The 18,029-nt window shown below is 43.1% G+C and overlaps 1 protein-coding gene across 1 annotated transcript in view; it reads right to left on the bottom strand.

Annotated features, from left to right (window-relative positions):
* Nucleotides 1-3,848: 3,848 nt before the first annotated feature.
* LOC112093185 (adenylosuccinate synthetase 2, chloroplastic) overlaps nt 3,849-18,029 on the bottom strand; it is a 19,488-nt gene continuing 5,307 nt past the window's right edge. The window contains exons 2-4 of the mRNA XM_024171186.1: nt 5,110-5,802; nt 4,476-4,787; nt 3,849-4,293 (exon numbers count right to left, since the gene is read on the bottom strand). Coding sequence (XP_024026954.1) covers nt 4,123-4,293; nt 4,476-4,787; nt 5,110-5,802 — 1,176 coding nt within the window. The 3' untranslated portion in view covers nt 3,849-4,122. The remainder of the gene's footprint in view (nt 4,294-4,475; nt 4,788-5,109; nt 5,803-18,029) is intronic.

The raw sequence follows: 18,029 nt of genomic DNA, 5'->3' as shown, positions 1-18,029 counted from the left end.
AATAAGAGAATAGTAGAAAATTGTGGATACAATTTTTTGAGACACAATTTTTGATACAATTCTTAAAAACGAATTTTGCCCTAATTTTGAGGTGGCCGAAATTCTCTAAGAGTGAGAAGGAAAAATTTTTCTCCAAAAATTCTACATCGTGCATGCGTTGGTGTTTGTGGAAATTCGAGTGTTTATTGTAACCCGTTTTGTCTCATGTGTGCCTACACACACGTCTTTGTGAATTCTAGGAATTGACGTGGAAGACATTGGTTTTCTAAACACAAAGCTTTGGAGCAAGGATTGTTTGAGGTCAAAGAACTCAAGTTATCAATCGAGTCGGCCTCTAGGTATTTTTCCTAATTGAGTTCTTAATAAATGAATTAATGAGATTAATTTATTTGTGCATAAATTAATATAATCTATAGAGTATCTCAAAGGTTTTATGAAAATTTTTGTTATACACGATCCCTTCCCCCCACGCTTCCGCATCCGAATTCGATTCGGTTTCCAACAATTTTTCGGCCCAACCCGAGCCTATCTGGCCGAATTACACCCTACAGAGAGTGCCGTGGTGAGGAGAGAGAAATGTTGGAGAAGTTTTAAAGTATAAATTGATGAGCGCTTTGGGACGTTGCGGTGTTTCGTCAGCAGTTTCTCCACTACTTCCATACCAATTGAGAGATTTTTGAGGACCTTTTGTACATTGTAAACATGTCTTTGCCAAAATCACCTTTTCTCATGGATTTTTGTTTTTCTCTCATTTTGGGAAAAAAAAGGTAATTATCATGATTTGTTTATAGAACAAAAATGAAGGCAAAATTTACTAACTGGCTGTTTTTTTACTATACTTTTTAGAAATTTTTTTCTGGCACGCTAATTTACTGGTAAGCTAAGTTTTCTTTTCTTTGAATCTGTATAAAATTACGTAGATTTAATGGTTAAAAAAACTTAATTTATCGATACGTTAGGCGTAACGGAGAATCTTCCTTTTAACAAATGACTGAAAGTTTTATTTTTTAAATAAATAGTTGAACTTTTTTTATTTTAGAAAAATTGTCATTTTCTACTATAGTCAATCAGTGACGGTCTCATGGTAAATCAATGATTTATTGTTTCATAATTAATTTACTATTGATTTAGTATTGGTAAACTTGTAATTATTGATTGAAATTGATTAATGAGAGTTTCTCTCGTAGGACCAGAAAAATGAAACTATTAGTACTTTTATTTTTAAGCAATTTTTAGCCGTTAGATCTGTATTAAAAATTATATGTTATGTCATGAACATATTCAAGGGGGGCAGTGGGGTCACTTGCCCCCTGAGAAAATAAAAAATAAAAAATAATGTATCTAGTTACATACTGAGTTTTATGTATTATTCAAGTGTGCCCCGTAATTTTAGCAATCAACATATAAGTTTTTCTTATTTTCTCATTATTTTTTGTTTTGGGCTTCAATATTGATGCATTAGACTTGTTCTTTTCTTTTCTTTTTTTCTCTTTAAATGTCACTTTAATTTTATAAAACACTATAATTTTTTCCTATTACTTTATTTATTGTCATTATTTCTTCTTTTAAACTGGATTTTGTTAGTACTAGTACTCTTTTCCTTGACGTTTAGTATTCTTTTTTTTCATTTTCTTTTTCATTTTTTTACATGTAGACTGGCTCTTTGAGTCTCTTAATTTATATTTATTTTTCTTCTCTCATGTTTCTTTTCTTTTGCAATGATCAATTATTGCCCTATAAAGTATGCAATATAATGTAGAATCTTGTGAACTTTTTTTGAATGGGAATGTCTTAACGTGTGCCCCTACTGAATTCAATTATTGGATCTGTCACTGTGTTTTGCATATTTTTTCAATCTCATTTAATTTAACCAGATTCAATAGTAAAAAAACTGATCATATTGGTAGGACGGCTTACCGGACACAGTCCCTTGATTAATTACTAATTAGTCAATTAGTGATAAACTAATCAATAGTGTATTAACTATTAGGTTAATAAGTTAATGACTACTGAGGTGGAAAAAACAATCATTTTGCTAATTCTATAAAACTTTGGTCATTTATTAAAAAATCTTTTAAAAAAAAGTCATTTGCCTCTATACCCAAAAAAGCTTTGGTCATTTATTAAAAAATCTTTTAAAAAAAGTCATTTGCCTCTATACCCAAAAATAAATCTGAAAAATTTAATAAATGGTAATATAAATTCAGAATTTATCGAATAAATTTTGTATTTGTCTTAGGATATGATAAATATGGAATTTATTGGATTTTCTCCCGTAAGCCTCAAAATTATACATATTGTTCATCAGTCTTTAGTAATTTATGTATTTATATTATATTTTACAAAACTTTTAGTTAATAAACTCTTATAAACCTTCTTTCAGAATCGAAAATGTTATTTATTAACAATCATAGTAAATATGTTATTTATTTGAAATATTATACGGGTTGAGGAATTCTCATATTTTCTTTTCTAGTTGATATTTTATTTTCTTTTATATTCACAATGAGCTGCCTACATCAAGTAATTTAAAAAGTTATTTTGTCGATCGTTCTAAAGTTATTTTGTAAATTAAAAATTTATTTCCCCATAATATTCAAGTATAATAACTTTTTTTTATTCTAAGAATTGTGTTATCATGTTTGCAAATCTTATTGAAAGGATTACTGTACTTAGATAGTGATTGTGACTCAGACCAGTCAAAAATAACGAGTATAGTAGGTTGTACTTGTGTGGTGCTCCATTGACAAAGTTCTAAAGTGAATCAGAGAAATATCATTTTGGAGAGTTGTATTCGAGTATTCCACTTTTGGTCAGAAAGCTTTTAGCATAATTGACATATAAAGAGTTCGTTTTGTTCGCTGATTTTAATTTTTATTTTGAATTGAGATGTGATTTTATGTGAGAATTTTTTATTATAGTAAAAAAGTTAGATGTGACTGTTTTTGAGAACATTTTACTGTAATAAAACTCAAATCGGTAAAATAAACAAATTTAAAATTTAAATGGTACGGTTGAATTATAAACTTTAACATAGTACTAGACCTAATTTACAAGATATTTTCACAAAAAAGGTAGACAAATATCTTTTAGATCACGTAAGTTTATATTTTTATTTATTATTTTTGATTAATATCTTTTTAATGAAGTGATATATTAGTTAAAATGATATTAATATAAGAGAAGAATGTAAAAATTTAGCCCGGGTGAGTTTTCTAAGTTTCTCCATTTTTTTTAATACTCATGGCCCGAAACTGACTTAATTTGTTGAGTATTGGACCAGTACGAAACCAAAAACTTTATTATTATTCCTTACTGTCATGATCATATGACGAAAATGACACTTATTGGGAAATGAATCTTTTGGTTTCCTATCAAGAAAACGTGGCAAGAATCCCCAGGTCTCTCTCTTTCGACTTAAGCATATGCTGAGGCTTAAATATACAATCACTAATTTTAATTCTAAACTTTTTATATCATTTGAGTTGTCATTCTTTTATTATCGATTTTAATTCTAATTTTTTTATAACAATTTGAGTTGTATTCTTTTACTGATAACTATTTAAAAGATTATCGCATTAATTAATAGAAAAATATAACATTTGTTGATGAAAAATGACAACTCAAAATTGATATGAAGAATTGAAATTAGAATTTGTGTCCCAACACTACTAAAATTTATAACAAATTGATTCAAGTCTAATGTCTAATTTCCATTTCTCAAGAGTTTGTCTACACGATAACAAAAGTTGGTATCAAAATACAAGAAACGAAAGAGTAATACTTCAACCATTTTATAAAGTGGTAAATTTGTTTTTTGGCACTAGAGAGAGAAGAAGGTGGTAGCGTAGCAGAATTGGCCTCAAAGCTAATATAATATTATTGCCAAGCACTGCAATAAGTAATATCACTGAATCAAAAGCCTACAAAAGGCTTCCAACACAGCAAAGCTCCAAAGTTTGTCTCCCTAGAAGGAGAATACAATACTTGTTTCTGGACCTACAAGGTAATCTTAGTACCCAAAACATCCCCCAACTTCAGAGGATAAAAATTCTCCCACCGTCAGATCCTCTAACAGGAACAAATGTCATCTAAGATATAAATCCGAAAATCATACTAAAGTTATTTAAATATGAGGGCATCACGTCCGGGCCCAACACCAATGTAATGAATTGGTACACCGACAAGCTCTTCTATCCTCTCCACGTATTGACGCGCCGCCTTTGGAAGGTCGGAGTAGTTTCTGACGGAAGATATATCGGAATTCCAGCCGGGCAATACTTCATATTCCACCTACAAATATACAAGGAAGAAAGGAATCAAGAAAAGCCGAGTGGACAAAAACATTGCCTCTTATGCAGTTAGAACTTCCATTGTAGTATATGAAAAAGGACTACTGAAGCAGTGTTTAATTTATATATAGCTTTTCCACTTATTAAGTGAACACTAACAGTACAATGCCAAGTAAGACTTACCTTCAATTGCTCGAGAAGACGAAGGTCCGCCGGGAATGATTTGATTGGTGTACCATTAGCATGTTTATAAGCGACCCCCAATTGAATCTCAGGAAGATCAGATAAAACATCTAGTTTGGTGAGATTAAGAGAAGAAAAGCCATTAATCTGACAGCAGTACTTGAGTGCAACTATATCAAGCCAACCACAACGGCGTGGACGACCAGTAGTTGTGCCAAACTCCTGCCCAGCAAACCTAAGAAGGTCACCCCCTTGACCCAAGATTTCTGTAGGGAACGGACCAGACCCAACTCTTGTGGTGTATGCTTTTACCTGCCAAGGAGAGCGTCAATTAAGAACTTGAAGTAAGCATGTCAAAAATAGTTTCACTAAATTTGCCTCTGCTTAGATCATGGTTTCCTCAAATACATTCAAGAATTAATGAAAACCAGCATACGCTTGTCAGTTGTTACAAAACATATGTAGCTAAACAATTACAAAGTTAAATCACCAAATAAAACATAGAAGCGTGTTAAAAATATTGTCTTTCAGTGAAAAAATAGTTAGATTCATAGGTGTTTCATGGGTAAGAAAAACATAAAATTATCAAACTATCAAGAAAAGAAAGTGTAACAACTCCAAATTATGAACTCACCACTCCAATCAGGTCACCAACAACTCTTGGCGCAATTCCAAGACCGGTGCAAATGCCACCAGCAGATGGACTAGAAGAAGTTACAAACGGGTATGTTCCAAAGTCAATATCCAACATCGTCGCCTGACCACCTTCAACCAAAATCTTCTTCTTCTGTGAAATGGCTTCATTCATGACAAGCACGGCATCAACAATGAAAGGTTCCAACCTCTCAGCAAACCTCTTGTACTTTTCGACCTCATCCCTGAGCATTTCTGGGGTATAGTTAAAATCTCCGAATCTTGCAGCAGCATCCGATAACAAAAGATCAAGCTTCTGAGGAAAAGTATCCATGTGCCTTAGGTCACTTACTCTAATGCCATTCCTAATCACCTTGCTAGAGTAACAAGGTCCAATTCCTCTCTTTGTAGTGCCAATGAAAGACTTGGCAAGCTCCGCCTCTCTAAGCCCATCCACTTCTTGATGGAAATCGAACAGCAAGTGAGCACGATCGGAAACCAATATCCTTCCCTCGCAGGAGACACCATTCGATTCAAGCCCATCAATCTCTTTGAAAAACCCTGGAAGGTGAACCACAACTCCATTTCCAATAACACACAGAGTCTCCATATTCAAAATGCCAGAAGGAACAAGGTGAAGGGCAAACTTCTTTCCCTCCGAATTGTAGATTGTATGACCAGCATTGGCTCCACCCTGTAATTGACACAAAATATCGAACAACTTAAGATGAGAACGATTCACAAATCAAAAGGCTACAATCACCAATCCAAAGAAACACAACCCAGAAACCCACTAACCCAATTGCAACTCAACTAAAAAACAAACATGAAACTCGCCCATCAAAACTTAAAGGACTAATATCATAAATGCCTTGTGTTGCGCCACGGTCGAGCAATCGACCGTTCCTTTGACTGCCAAGCGCCGAGACATTCTCAGTCGAAAGTTGGTCGCTGACGTCGAGGAAATGGTCATACGAAGTATGCCCCCAAAATGACGAGAGTTCATGCAGGAGGAGGATATGCGTCGAGAACTCCGCCTAAGCCGTGAAGTTCACGACGTCGAGAGAGCAGCCCGGTCAAATCTAAATCAAATCCCGTCATCTCAAGAAAAGATATGCTGCAACAACCGCCACGATTCGAATCAATCAGATAATCGATAAAGGTAATTGTCCCGATTTGGTAGTTGAAATCATGGAAGTACAATGATAGAATCCTGGCCTTAACAACTAGAGTTTACTGTTATGCATGGAAGGAAAACCTTTGAATGGTGTTTTTATTAAAACTAGTCACCGGAATAAAGAAATGGGCTTGACTTGAAGCTCAACAATACAAACGGAAATGGAAATTACAGTAATATGAAAGGGATAGAGAGGGATTTTCGAGGAATCCCACAACCTCCTAACAGCCAGCTCCAGCCAAAACGATGCCCCCTCACAGCACTCGTTCCTCCCTTCAAATACCTTCCAGATTCTCTAACTAACTTCCCACGTCAACTTCCCCTCCCTCAGCCAGACCCGAATTCCCAGATGGGCCTGTCTTGACACCCAAACCCCTTTCTTCCGTTCCATTTGGGCCTGAGTCTCCCACCAGTCCACCTTTGGTCCTCCTGGTGTAGACCTTCCTCACCGGAGGCCTGACAATACTCCCCCCTTTGAAGACAACCTTGTCCCCAAGGTTGTAATGAGGAAATTAGGCCTGAAACACCTCCAGAAGCTCCCAGGTGGCCTCCCAATCCGGAAAGTCCTTCCATTGAACCAGCACTTCAGCGACCCGTTTCCCACCAACAGAAGTCCACCTGCCACGAAGGACCTCGGAAGGCTCGACTTGCAACTTCAACTCATCCGAGAGCTGCAGGGGAAGTGGTTGGTGCTGGAGTGCATCCCCCTTAAAAGGTTTCAGTTGGGAGACATGGAAAACAGAATGAATCCGCGCGTCTGCAGGAAGCTTGAGACGATAGGCCACTTCTCCGATCTTCTCCAAAACTTCAAATGGTCCATAAAATCGTGGAGCCAACTTTTCGTTGGGTTGACGGGCCAGGGACTTGAGGCGATAGGGGCGGAGTTTGAGCAGAACATGGTCACCAGGCGAAAAGGAAAGTTCCGACGGTGAGCATCCGCGAACTTCTTTATGCGCTGCTGTGCAAGCACGAGATTGCCCCTGAGAATATCGAGGAACTCATTCCTTTGCTGCAGCTGGAGGTTGACATCTTCCACTGCCGAAGGGGAGTCCTGGAAGTGGTGAACAGTGGGAGGATCGCGGCCATACAACACTTAGAAGGGGGAATGCCGTGTGGACGCATTATAGTTGGTGTTGAACCATAATTCTGCCCATGGTAAGTAGCGGAGCCACAAGCGTGGCTGATCACTCGCGAAACAGCAGAGGTACACTTCCAAACACCTGTTCACAACCTCGGTCTGGCCGTCAGATTCGGGGTGATACGCCGAAATTCAGGGTGGTACGCCGAACTACGGTTCAGCTTGGTTCCCTGCATACGAAATAACTCGCGCCAAAAGAAGCTCATGAAGAGGGGGTCTCGATCGGTGATGATGGAGCCCGGAATTCCGTGGAGCTGGACTATTTCACGAACAAACAATTCAGCCACTTTCTTGGCTGTGAACGGGTGAGAGAGTGGCAGGAAATGAGCGTACTTAGACAACCGGTCCACAACCACTAAAATCGTATCAATTCCTTGCGACTGTGGTAACCCCCCTATGAAGTCCATGGAGATATCTTCCCCCCCCCTCTCCGGTATCGGCAACAGTTGGAGCAATCCTACGGGTGTCATTGCCTCATACTTCGAATGTTGGCAAATGGAACATTGAGCAACATACTGACGTATATCTTCCTTCATTCCCCGCCAGAACAGGTTATGCGCCACTCGTTTATAAGTGCTCAAAAACCTGAATGACCCCCTAAAGCCGAGTCATGAAATTCGTGCAACATGAGTTGTATCCACGGAGATTGCATAGGAAGGACTACTCTGCCTTGGTAACACAGCAAGTCCTGATGCAAGGACCAACCTGTGGCCAACTCGTCGCCATTAGCGAGTTTTTGTAACAAAGCAACGCATTTGTCGTCTTGCTGCTGTTCCCGTCTAATCTCAGCCCAATTAACTAGCTGCGGAATGGAGATGGCCGCTAACTCCACCCCGGTGTCCGCCCCGCATCTAGAAAGTGCGTCAGCCACACGATTCGACGCCCCTTGCTTGTATTCCAGCTCGAAGTCATACCCAAAGAGCTGAATAACCCAGCGGAGGTGCTCCAGAGGTAACAGCCGCTGGTCCATGAGGAACCGGAGGCTCTGCTGGTCGGTGCGTACCACAAAGTGCCCGCCAAGGAGGTAATGGCGCCACTTTTGGACAGCCAACACGACCGCCATGAGTTCCCGTTCATAGACGGACCGGAGCCTAGAAGTGTTTGAGAGCGCCTTGCTGAAAAATGCAATGGGCCTACCCCTCTGCATTAACACTACCCCAATTCCCGAGCCAGAATTCTACCACAAACTGCTTGGAGAAATCCGGTATAGCAAGGACTGGGAGAGTAGTCATAGCCAGCTTTAGCGCTTCGAAGGCAGCCCCCGCCTCTAGGGTCCACCAGAATTCGCCCCGTTTGAGCAAGTCGGTCATGGGCTTTGCCAGCCGTCCAAAATTCTGAACGAAACGCCGGTAATAACAAGCCAATCCTAAGAATCCCCTAACTCCCCGTACGTTCTTGGGTGTGGGCCAAGATAGAATGGCCTCCACCTTGGCTGGATCAGCGGCCACCCCTGCTGCCGAGATCACATGCCCCAAGTACTCCAACTGGTGCTGCCCAAAAACGCATTTCTTCCGATTTGCGAATAGCTGCTCCCTCCTCAGAACGCCTAGGACTACCGCGAGGTGCTCTTTGTGTTCTTCCCATGTTCGACTATAAATTAAAACATCGTCGAAGAATACTAAAACGAATTGGCGCAAATAAGGTTGAAATACCTTGTTCATAAACGCCTGAAACGTTGCTGGAGCGTTGGTCAAACCAAACGGCATGACCAAGAATTCAGTGTCCTTCGTGCATTCGGAATGCCGTCTTCTCCACGTCGAATTCCCTAATTCGTATTTGATTGTAACCTGCCCGCAAATCCAACTTTGAAAACACAACGGCCCCGTGCAACTCGTCCAATAATTCGTCGATGACCGGAATCGGAAATTTGTTTGGCACAGTAAGCTGATTGAGGGCGCGATAATCGACACAGAAGCGCCAGCTTCCATCCTTCTTTTTGACCAATAATACCGGGCTGGAGAAGGGGCTGTTGCTTGGCCTAATGATCCCTGAAGCCAACATTTTTGACACCAATTTCTCAATCTCATTTTTTTGCACTTGGGGGTATCAGTAAGGCCTGATATTGGGTGGTTCAGCCCCGGTCTTGAGGACAATCTGGTGGTCTCGAGCGCGACTCGGCAGTAGTCCTTCTGGTGTCGCAAACACGTCTGAAAACTGAGCTAAAACCCCTTGGAAGATGGCGGGTTCCAGCATGTCCTGCCCACCCCCTACCTTGCCCTCAAGAACACAGATTTCAAGCAAAGCCCCCATCACCTCACCCTGGAATTTTCGAGTGAGGGCACGAAAACTCACCGGTTCCCATCGTAGTGTAGGATCCCCCTTCAAGCAAATCCACCCCTCAGCCGCCCTGAATTTCAAGGTGAATTCCCGCCAATTAGCCCTAATTTCCCCCAATGTTCACAGCCAGGAAACGCCAAGCACCACTTTGGCACAACCCAATTCGAAGGGTACAAAATCCCCACACAGGCGATAGCCCTGGATTTCCAGTTCCACACCCTTACACAACCCCTTCTGCCTGAAACAAGTTCCGTTCCCTACCTAGATGCCATAACTACCTGTGGTAGACAAGGGAATTCGCATCTTCTGCACGACCCTCAATGAGAGAAAATTGTGCGAGGCCCCGCTTTCGATTAAGATAAGTACCTCGCGATCTCCGAGGGTCCCTTTTAGTTTCATAGTATCAGAAGAGGCAATTCCCATCAGCGCGTTGAGGGAAAGTCCAGCCATGCCCCCTATCTCATCGGCTGGAGCTTCCTCTGTCTCCTCTGTGTCTTCATCATCTTCTCCAACTCCATCCGACACCAAAAGCACCTGTAACTGCCGGTTCTTACACCGGTGACCAAGGCTAAACTTCTCGTCGCACCGGTAGCAGAGCCCCTTGGCTCGTCGGTGCTAGTACTCCTCGTCCGTCATCCATTTGAACCCAGCCCCTCCTTCGGACAGCCCTGACTGCAGTGTAGACCAAAAACGAGACCGTGGAGATGAGTTAGACTCTTTACCTGGAGTGGACTGAAGGGAGCTTCCAGAATGACCTAGTTGCGTATTGGGCTGCTCGCTTGGGCCCATCTCTCTCCCCAAGCCCTCATTTTGCCATCCTCGGCCCAGTTTACCTTTCCTCAACCGGTCGACTGCATCGTTCCTCTCTTCAATCTGCTGGGCCAAATCCATAACTTCCTGTAAGTTAATAGGCCGCAGTATTTGACCTCAGCCCGCACGTCCTCTCGGAGGCCGTTGAGGAAAGCTCCCCGGAAAATGGGTTCCGGTATTCCTCTCATTGATGCTGCTAAAGCCTCAAAACGGTTGCGAAATTCTGCCACCGTTCCTTCCTGTCGCAGAGCCATCAAGCGCTCCGTTGGGTCACCATCCTTCACGCGGTTGAAACGGTGGAGGATTGCCGCCTTCAGATCTCGTCATTCGGTGAAGATCCAGCCACTGGAACCAACCGAGGGCCCTTCCCTCCATGCATACCGACGCTGCCATCACCCTTTCCTCTCCCTCAACGCCGTTAATGGCGAAGTAGCGCTCCGCCCGGAACACCCACCCATAGGGGTCGTCCCCTTGGAAGATCGGCAACTCCAGGCGTCTTCCTCAGTGCTCCTGCCGTCCACGGCCCTTGTCCGGAGACTCGTTCTGCCTCTGCCATTCCCTGTCACGTCCCACCTCTCGATGCGGCGGGGCTGGAACCTGAGTCTCAAGGTGGCGTCCCAATAGTATTTCCAAGCGGTGGAGGGCCCTTTGCACATCACCTAACTGAGTTCCTAGAACGTGAGCATCTTCCTGCAGCTGAGGTACGTGGTCCGCCATAGCTCCCATCAACTGAACTATCTCCTTGATGGCTCGAGACCTCTTAAGCTGGAAACTTGCTCGGTTGTGCTTGCCGTGGGAGTGTGCTGCGCCATGGATCGCCGGCTCTGATACCAAATTAATAGAATCCTGGCCTTAACAACTAGAGTTTACTGTTATGAATGGAAGGAAAACCTCTGAATGGTGTTTTTATTAAAACTAGTCACCAGAATACAGAAATGAGCTTGACTTGAAGCTCAACAATACAAACGGAAATGGAAATTACAGTAATATGAAAGGGATAGAGAGGGATTTTCGAGGAATCCCACCACAACCTCCTAATAGCCAGCTCCAGCCAAAATGATGCCCCCTCACAGCATTCGTTCCTCCCTTCAAATACCTCCCAGATTCTCTAACTAACTTTCCACGTTAGCTTCCCCTCCCGCAGCCAAACCCGAATTCCCAGATGGGCCTGTCTTGACACCCAAACCCTCTTCTTCCGTTCCATTTGGGCCTGAGTCTCCCACCAGTCCACCCTCGGTCCTCCTGGTGTAGACCTTCCTCACCGGAGGCCTGACATACAACTGCCAGATCCCAAGATTTAGGGGTAAGGGAATGATCTCCTCGGAAAGTGTAGAGGAGATCTCTAATCTGTATAAGGCCTATAAATAGAGCCTGCCTCCTTGATTAAGTTTTTTACACACCATTTTACTACAGAAAAGATTATAATCGACAAAATACTAGTGCATCCACAAGTGGACGTAGGCAAAGAGTTCTTGCCGAACCACTATAAACTTCTGTGTTCTTTATTTTTCTGCAACAATAATTCTTAATTAATCCGTGAGAGAAGTCAGCGAGTGTTCCTGGAGAGTTAATTTTTAGTTGACTAAATTTAACCGTCAACAATTGGCGCTAGAAAGAGGGCCTAAACCCAGAAATCGAATCCAGCAAAAGCAGTGAACATGCTTCCAAGAAAGACTCGCAGCATGACGGCTAATTAGAAAAGCCAGGAAGGCCAGAATCCTACCATTGGAGGAAGGAATCCGACGAATCCACCTGACAGAAATCAAGAACCAGCGGGGGTACGGCCCAATCGCAGAGTGAACCCACCGGCCACTGGAAATCCCCCAGATCGCCTTGACCTGCTTTAAAAACAGGTCGAAACACTTGTTGTAGTTGTAGAAAGAATGGCCATGGCCCTCACTGAATGGAACCCAAGGCCACATTCGATGCCATCGCTGGAGGATGCGCCGATGAACCCAGTGAACGTCGCCGTCGGGAACTAAGTGATTGGTGACCAACGCGGTGATGCTGAGGGGGTCGGTGACTGTAGGGCCAACAATAATCTCCGTCCAGCCAAGTCAAATAGGTCTGTAGGAAGCAGACAACGGGCTCCCAGAAAAAGAGCCCAGGAGAGGGCTGCAGCCCAGACAGTGAATAACAGAGAGGTGCCACCTCGACCACAAGAAAACGGAAACCGGAGAAACGCTGTTCTGGTAAGAATCTTCGCCCGTACGCGGAGGAAACTTAAGGGAGCAGTTGAACCCTCGACGCGATCGAGATATGCAGCGGACCAAATGGGAAGAGCTTGTGGCCGAGAATAAGGTTCTGGCTGAGAAGATGGCCATACTAGAAAAATAGATAGAGAGTCGACTAAATAACTTTGAGCAAGTTGTTGGAAAGATGGCCTAAGCTGTAAATGCCGACACCAAGATATACACGTCCCACGACCACCCGTTCACAAAGAACATCATTTGGTCCTGCTACCCGATAAGCATAAGCCACCTCCATTCCGCTATACGATGGAAGACGTGATCTGGACGATCACCTAGAAGTCTACACGGGGCACATGGTCCTTTATGGGTACCTCGAGTAGGTCATGTGTCGAGCGTTCATAAACCATATTTCCGACTCCGCAAGAAGGTGGTTCGGAACCCTGAAACCAAATTCCATTACTAGCTGGAATGACTTGAAAAACGCCTTCCTGACTCAGTTCATAAGTGTCAAAAAGTACATCTCACCCAAGCAAAACCTTTCGAAGGTTTACCAGGGACCAAATGAGTCCCTGAAAAATTGGATAGCTCAATTCGAGGAGCAGGTGGCTGCCACTGAGGGTATCACCGATGAGGTGGTTTTGATGGGGGTCCTATCGAGCATGAAGAAGGACATACCATATAGCACAGACCTCGATCAGAGGCCGCTACAGACCTATTAAGAATTCCTGACAAGAGCAAAGGGGTTCATTAATGTAAAGGAGTCTGGAAAGACCTTGAAAAGCAAGGTGGTGGTCCCCGCAAAAGAGGAAGCAGGGCAGCCGAGCAGCCAGAACAATGGCAAGAAGCGCCGAGGTAATTCTCAGGTGCAAGTGGAGCAAAGGTATAATCCAGCCCCGAACAACAGGGGCAACAACACCTCGACAGGATAGGGAGATACCAAGCGGTCCAAGCCGCAAAAATACGATGCCTACACCGCGTTAACCATGGGGATTGAGGATGTTTATCATGAGATAAATTACCTCCAGGTACTGCGTCGGCCACCGCCGCTCAAATTTGACCCGGTATGAAGAAATCAGAGCAAGTATTGCAGATTTTACGGTGAAAGCAAACATACGACCGCCGAATGCTTTGATCTGAAGGACAAAGTCGAAAAGTTGATTCGAGAGGGAAGGCTCAATAAATACAGGGCCGACTGACGAAGCAATAACAATCAGCGAAACAACGACCGACGGGAAGATCAAAGGTAGGACAATCCGCCCGAACCTGTCGGCGTGATAAGAACAATCTTTGGAGGGCCATATATCGGCGGTACTTCTTGCCGCGCTCAAAAGGAGTACGCAAGGGAAGCAAAGGAAAAGTTTAATCGGAGAGTCATGAGTGTGTCCGGTCGAGAGGTAAAGGCCGCGAGATATGAAGATGCCGAAATAACGTTTTCAAAAGCAGAAGTCGACGGCGTGCATTTCCCCCAGAATGACGCCCTCGTTGAAGCTGTGATCGGCAACCACACGGTTTGCCGTATCCTAGTTGACAACGATAGTTCGGTTGACATTCTATACGTCGATTGCTTCGACAAGATGGAGATCCCTCGAACGAGGCTACAGAGCAATACACAACCCTTGTACGGCTTCACTGGGAATTGTGTCATCCCTGAAAGAATAATAGAATTACCGGTGACGATTAGAGACCGACCACACACCTCGATCATCATGTCGAGATTTTTGGTTGTGAAGGCAGTCATCGGACGACCGATGTTGAGAGCCCTGAAAGCCATAACGTCAATCTATGATCAGATTATGAAGTTTCCAACTCCCAATGGGATTGGAAGAGTAAGAGAAAATCAGTACGAGTCTAAGCTTACGTATTCTGAGATGGTTCGCCATTACGCAGAGCAGGGACAGGCGAGGAAGGAGATGAAGATGGTGGCGACCGGGACAGAAGAATTCGATCTAGATCCAAAGCTCCCAAGTGACAAAATAGGTACGGGACCAATCGAGGAATTGATCGAGGTCCCCATAGATGAGAAGGAGCCAACAAGAAAACTGAAGATAGGCTCAGAACTTGAAGAACGGAGCCGAGAAGGACTGGTAAGATTCTTCAAAAGCAACCTCGATGTGTTTGCCTGGACTCACGATAACATGAAGGGAATAAGCCCGGACATAATAAGCCACATGCTTAATATAGATGAGAAGTATCTCCCAAGAGGCAAAAACGTCGACCCGTGAATGCCGAAAGGTATGAAGTTCTACGGGAGGAGGTTGACAAATTCATAAAAAACTTAATCCGGGAAGTCCTATATCCCGAGTAGATTTTCAATCCTATGCTAGTGTTAAAGCCCAACGGAAAGTGACAGACCTGTCGACTTCAGCGACCTAAACAAAGTCTGTCCCAATGACAGCTTTCCGCTCCCAATGATAGATCAACTGGTCGACGTCACGGCGGGGCACGAGCTCTTAAGCTTCATGGATGCATATTCTGACTACAACCAAATACCAATGTTTCATCGCGACGAGGAGCACACAGCGTTCATCACTGACAGAGGCTTGTATTGTCATGCCCTTTGACCTCAAGAATGAAACTGAATCCCCTCAAATGCGCGTTTGGAGTCAAGTCAGGGAAATTTTTAGGTTTTATGGTGAGCAGTCGAGAAATTGAGCATAATCCGGAGAAGATACAGGCACTCCTCGACATGAAATCGCCAAGAAAACCGAATGAGGTCCAAAAGCTGACGAGCTGTATAGCTGTACTCAACAAATTTATCTCAAAATCTACAGATAAGTGCATAACGTTCTTTGATACTCTGAGAGGAAGCAAGCCATTCCAATGGACAGAGGAGTGCGAACACGCGTTCTGACAATTGAAAGAACATCTTAGAAAACCACCCCTATCGTCCAAACCTATGGCCGAAGAAGTGCTGAGCCTATATCTAGCGGTTTCAGAACACGCCGTTAGTTCGGTGTTAATTTACGAAGAGAAGAAGGTGCAGCTGTCAATGTACTACACTAGCAAGCGCCTCCTTGACGCAGAGACAAAATATCCGCAGATGGAAAAGCTCGCCCTTGTGTTAGTGGTGACATCAAGAAAGTTACGTCACTATTTCCAGGCACATACCATACGGGTCTTGACGAACCATTCTCTCAGGCAGGTATTGCAAAAGCCTAACGCTTCTGGAAGACTCCTTAAATGGTCCATAGAGCTCAACCAGTTCGACATTGACTACAAGCCGCAGATTGTCATTAAGGGTCAAGCCCTGTCCGACTTTGTGGCTGAATTCACAAGATTGTCAGATGGAGTATAAATCGTCGACAAACCACCCATGTGGAAACTCTACGTTGACAGGAGCTCCAATGATAATGGCAGTGGAGCAGGATTGGTGTTGCATACCTCAGAGGGCTACAAAATAACATCGGCCATCAGATTTGAATTTTTTGCGTCCAATAATGAAGCAGAGTATGAGGCATTATTGGCTGGACTCCAGTTGGCAGAACACCTGAAAGTGGAAGCCATAGACATCTTTAGCGATTCACAGCTGGTTGTAAATCAAGTAAAAGACCAATATCCAGAGATTAAAAAAAGTGATAGCCCACCTTAAGAAGGTCAAAGAGACATTGAAAAAGTTCACGGCCTCTGACATACAGCAAGTGCCAAAGACGAAAAATAGAAACGCTGAAGCCCCTGCCGGGCTAGCCACCTCAAAGAATGTAGAGCTGTTAAAACTGGTACCCATAGAAGTTTTAAAAGCCCCTACCATCGACGGAAAACCTGAAGTCATGCCAATAAACCGTCAACTGAGCTGGAATGACCCTATCATCAAGTACTTGGTCAACAGTGAACTTCTGAAGGACAAATAGCAAGCAAAGAAGTTGAGATATCAAGCATCGAGGTACACTATACACGACAATATCCTTTATCGAAGAAGATACTCGACGCCCTTGCTTAGGTGCTTTGATGAAGAAAAAGCGAAAAATGTGCTTTCAGAGATACATGACGGAATAACCTATAAAATCCTACGGCAGGGTTACTACTGGCCCAATCTAAAAAAGAATGCAACTGAATATGTAAAGGAATGCGAAATCTGCCAAAGGTACGCCCTCATCCCCCGACTACATTCAGAGGACCTCATGTCGATAGTTTCTCCTTGGCCTTTCGTCAAATGGGGGATTGATATAATTGGCTCATTACATAGAACCCTTAGGGGTATAAATTCGCCATTGTAGCAATCGACTACTTTATGAAGTGGGTTAAAACTGAGCCACTAGCGACTATATTAGAGGAAAAGTGTACAAACTTTAGAACAACATAATCTGCCGGTTCGGTGTACCACATTCTCTCGTGTCAGATAACGGGAGACAATTTAACAATGACAACACCAACCAGTTTTGTGAATTGTTGGGTATTCATAAGAACATTTCCTCTATCGTGCACCCTCAGTCCAACGGACAGGTCAAGGCGGTGAATAAAATCATAAAGGTTACGTTGAAACGACAACTCAACAGCTATAAAGGAAAATGGGCCGATAAATTGCCAAAAGTCCTACGGGCGTACAGGACGACCAGTAGAACTACCACAGGAGAAACTCCCTTCTCAATGGCCTACGGGGTGGAAGCGGCCCTTCCGATCGAGATATCCATTCCTACCAGCTGAGTGATACGGTATGAAGGGGATAAGAACACCGAGCGAATGAGCTTAGAGCTCGACCTCTTGAAAGAAAGGCGCACAGACGCGCAGTTAAGACTCACCGCATATCACGCCAGGACTGCTAGATATTACAACCAGAAGGTCAAGCAAAAGCAATTCAGAGTAGGAGATCTTGTCCTGCAAGTCTCCAAACACTAAGCCCAATAACTTTGGCGCCCTAGGACCAACTTGGGAAGGTCCTTACAAAATAAAAGAGGTTGTTGAAAAGCAAACCAACTAAAGACCTACTACCAATAAAGGGGAGAAAAGTCGACCTAAAAGTTAAATTTAATATTTTTCTTATGTTATGTTTTCCTTTTTTGCAGGCTGAAAAGTCGATTTGTAAATTTTACATAAATATAAGTCCGATTCAATTCTCTACTCATTTGATCTGAGTAAAATAATACACGACGAATTATTACATTGCGCTCGACTTTGTTCTACATATTTAAAGATCTACTATCTACGTCGATTAACAAAACGTTGACAAATATTGCTTCAAAGACAAGTTAAAAACTTTATCTTTGGCGAGGGGGCAGCAGGCTACGGCCAACCCGAAGTCTACAAAGGTGATAAGCCATGTTAAGCCATACTTAACCGTACTAGCAAAAAAAAAAAAAAAAAAATATATATATATATATATAAACAAAATA

This window comes from Morus notabilis, unplaced genomic scaffold (assembly GCF_000414095.1).
Source record: "Morus notabilis unplaced genomic scaffold, ASM41409v2 Scaffold41, whole genome shotgun sequence".
NCBI classification, from domain to species: domain Eukaryota; kingdom Viridiplantae; phylum Streptophyta; class Magnoliopsida; order Rosales; family Moraceae; genus Morus; species Morus notabilis.
Note: the sequence above shows the minus strand (reverse complement) of the source record. Positions and strands in the feature narration are given on the sequence as shown.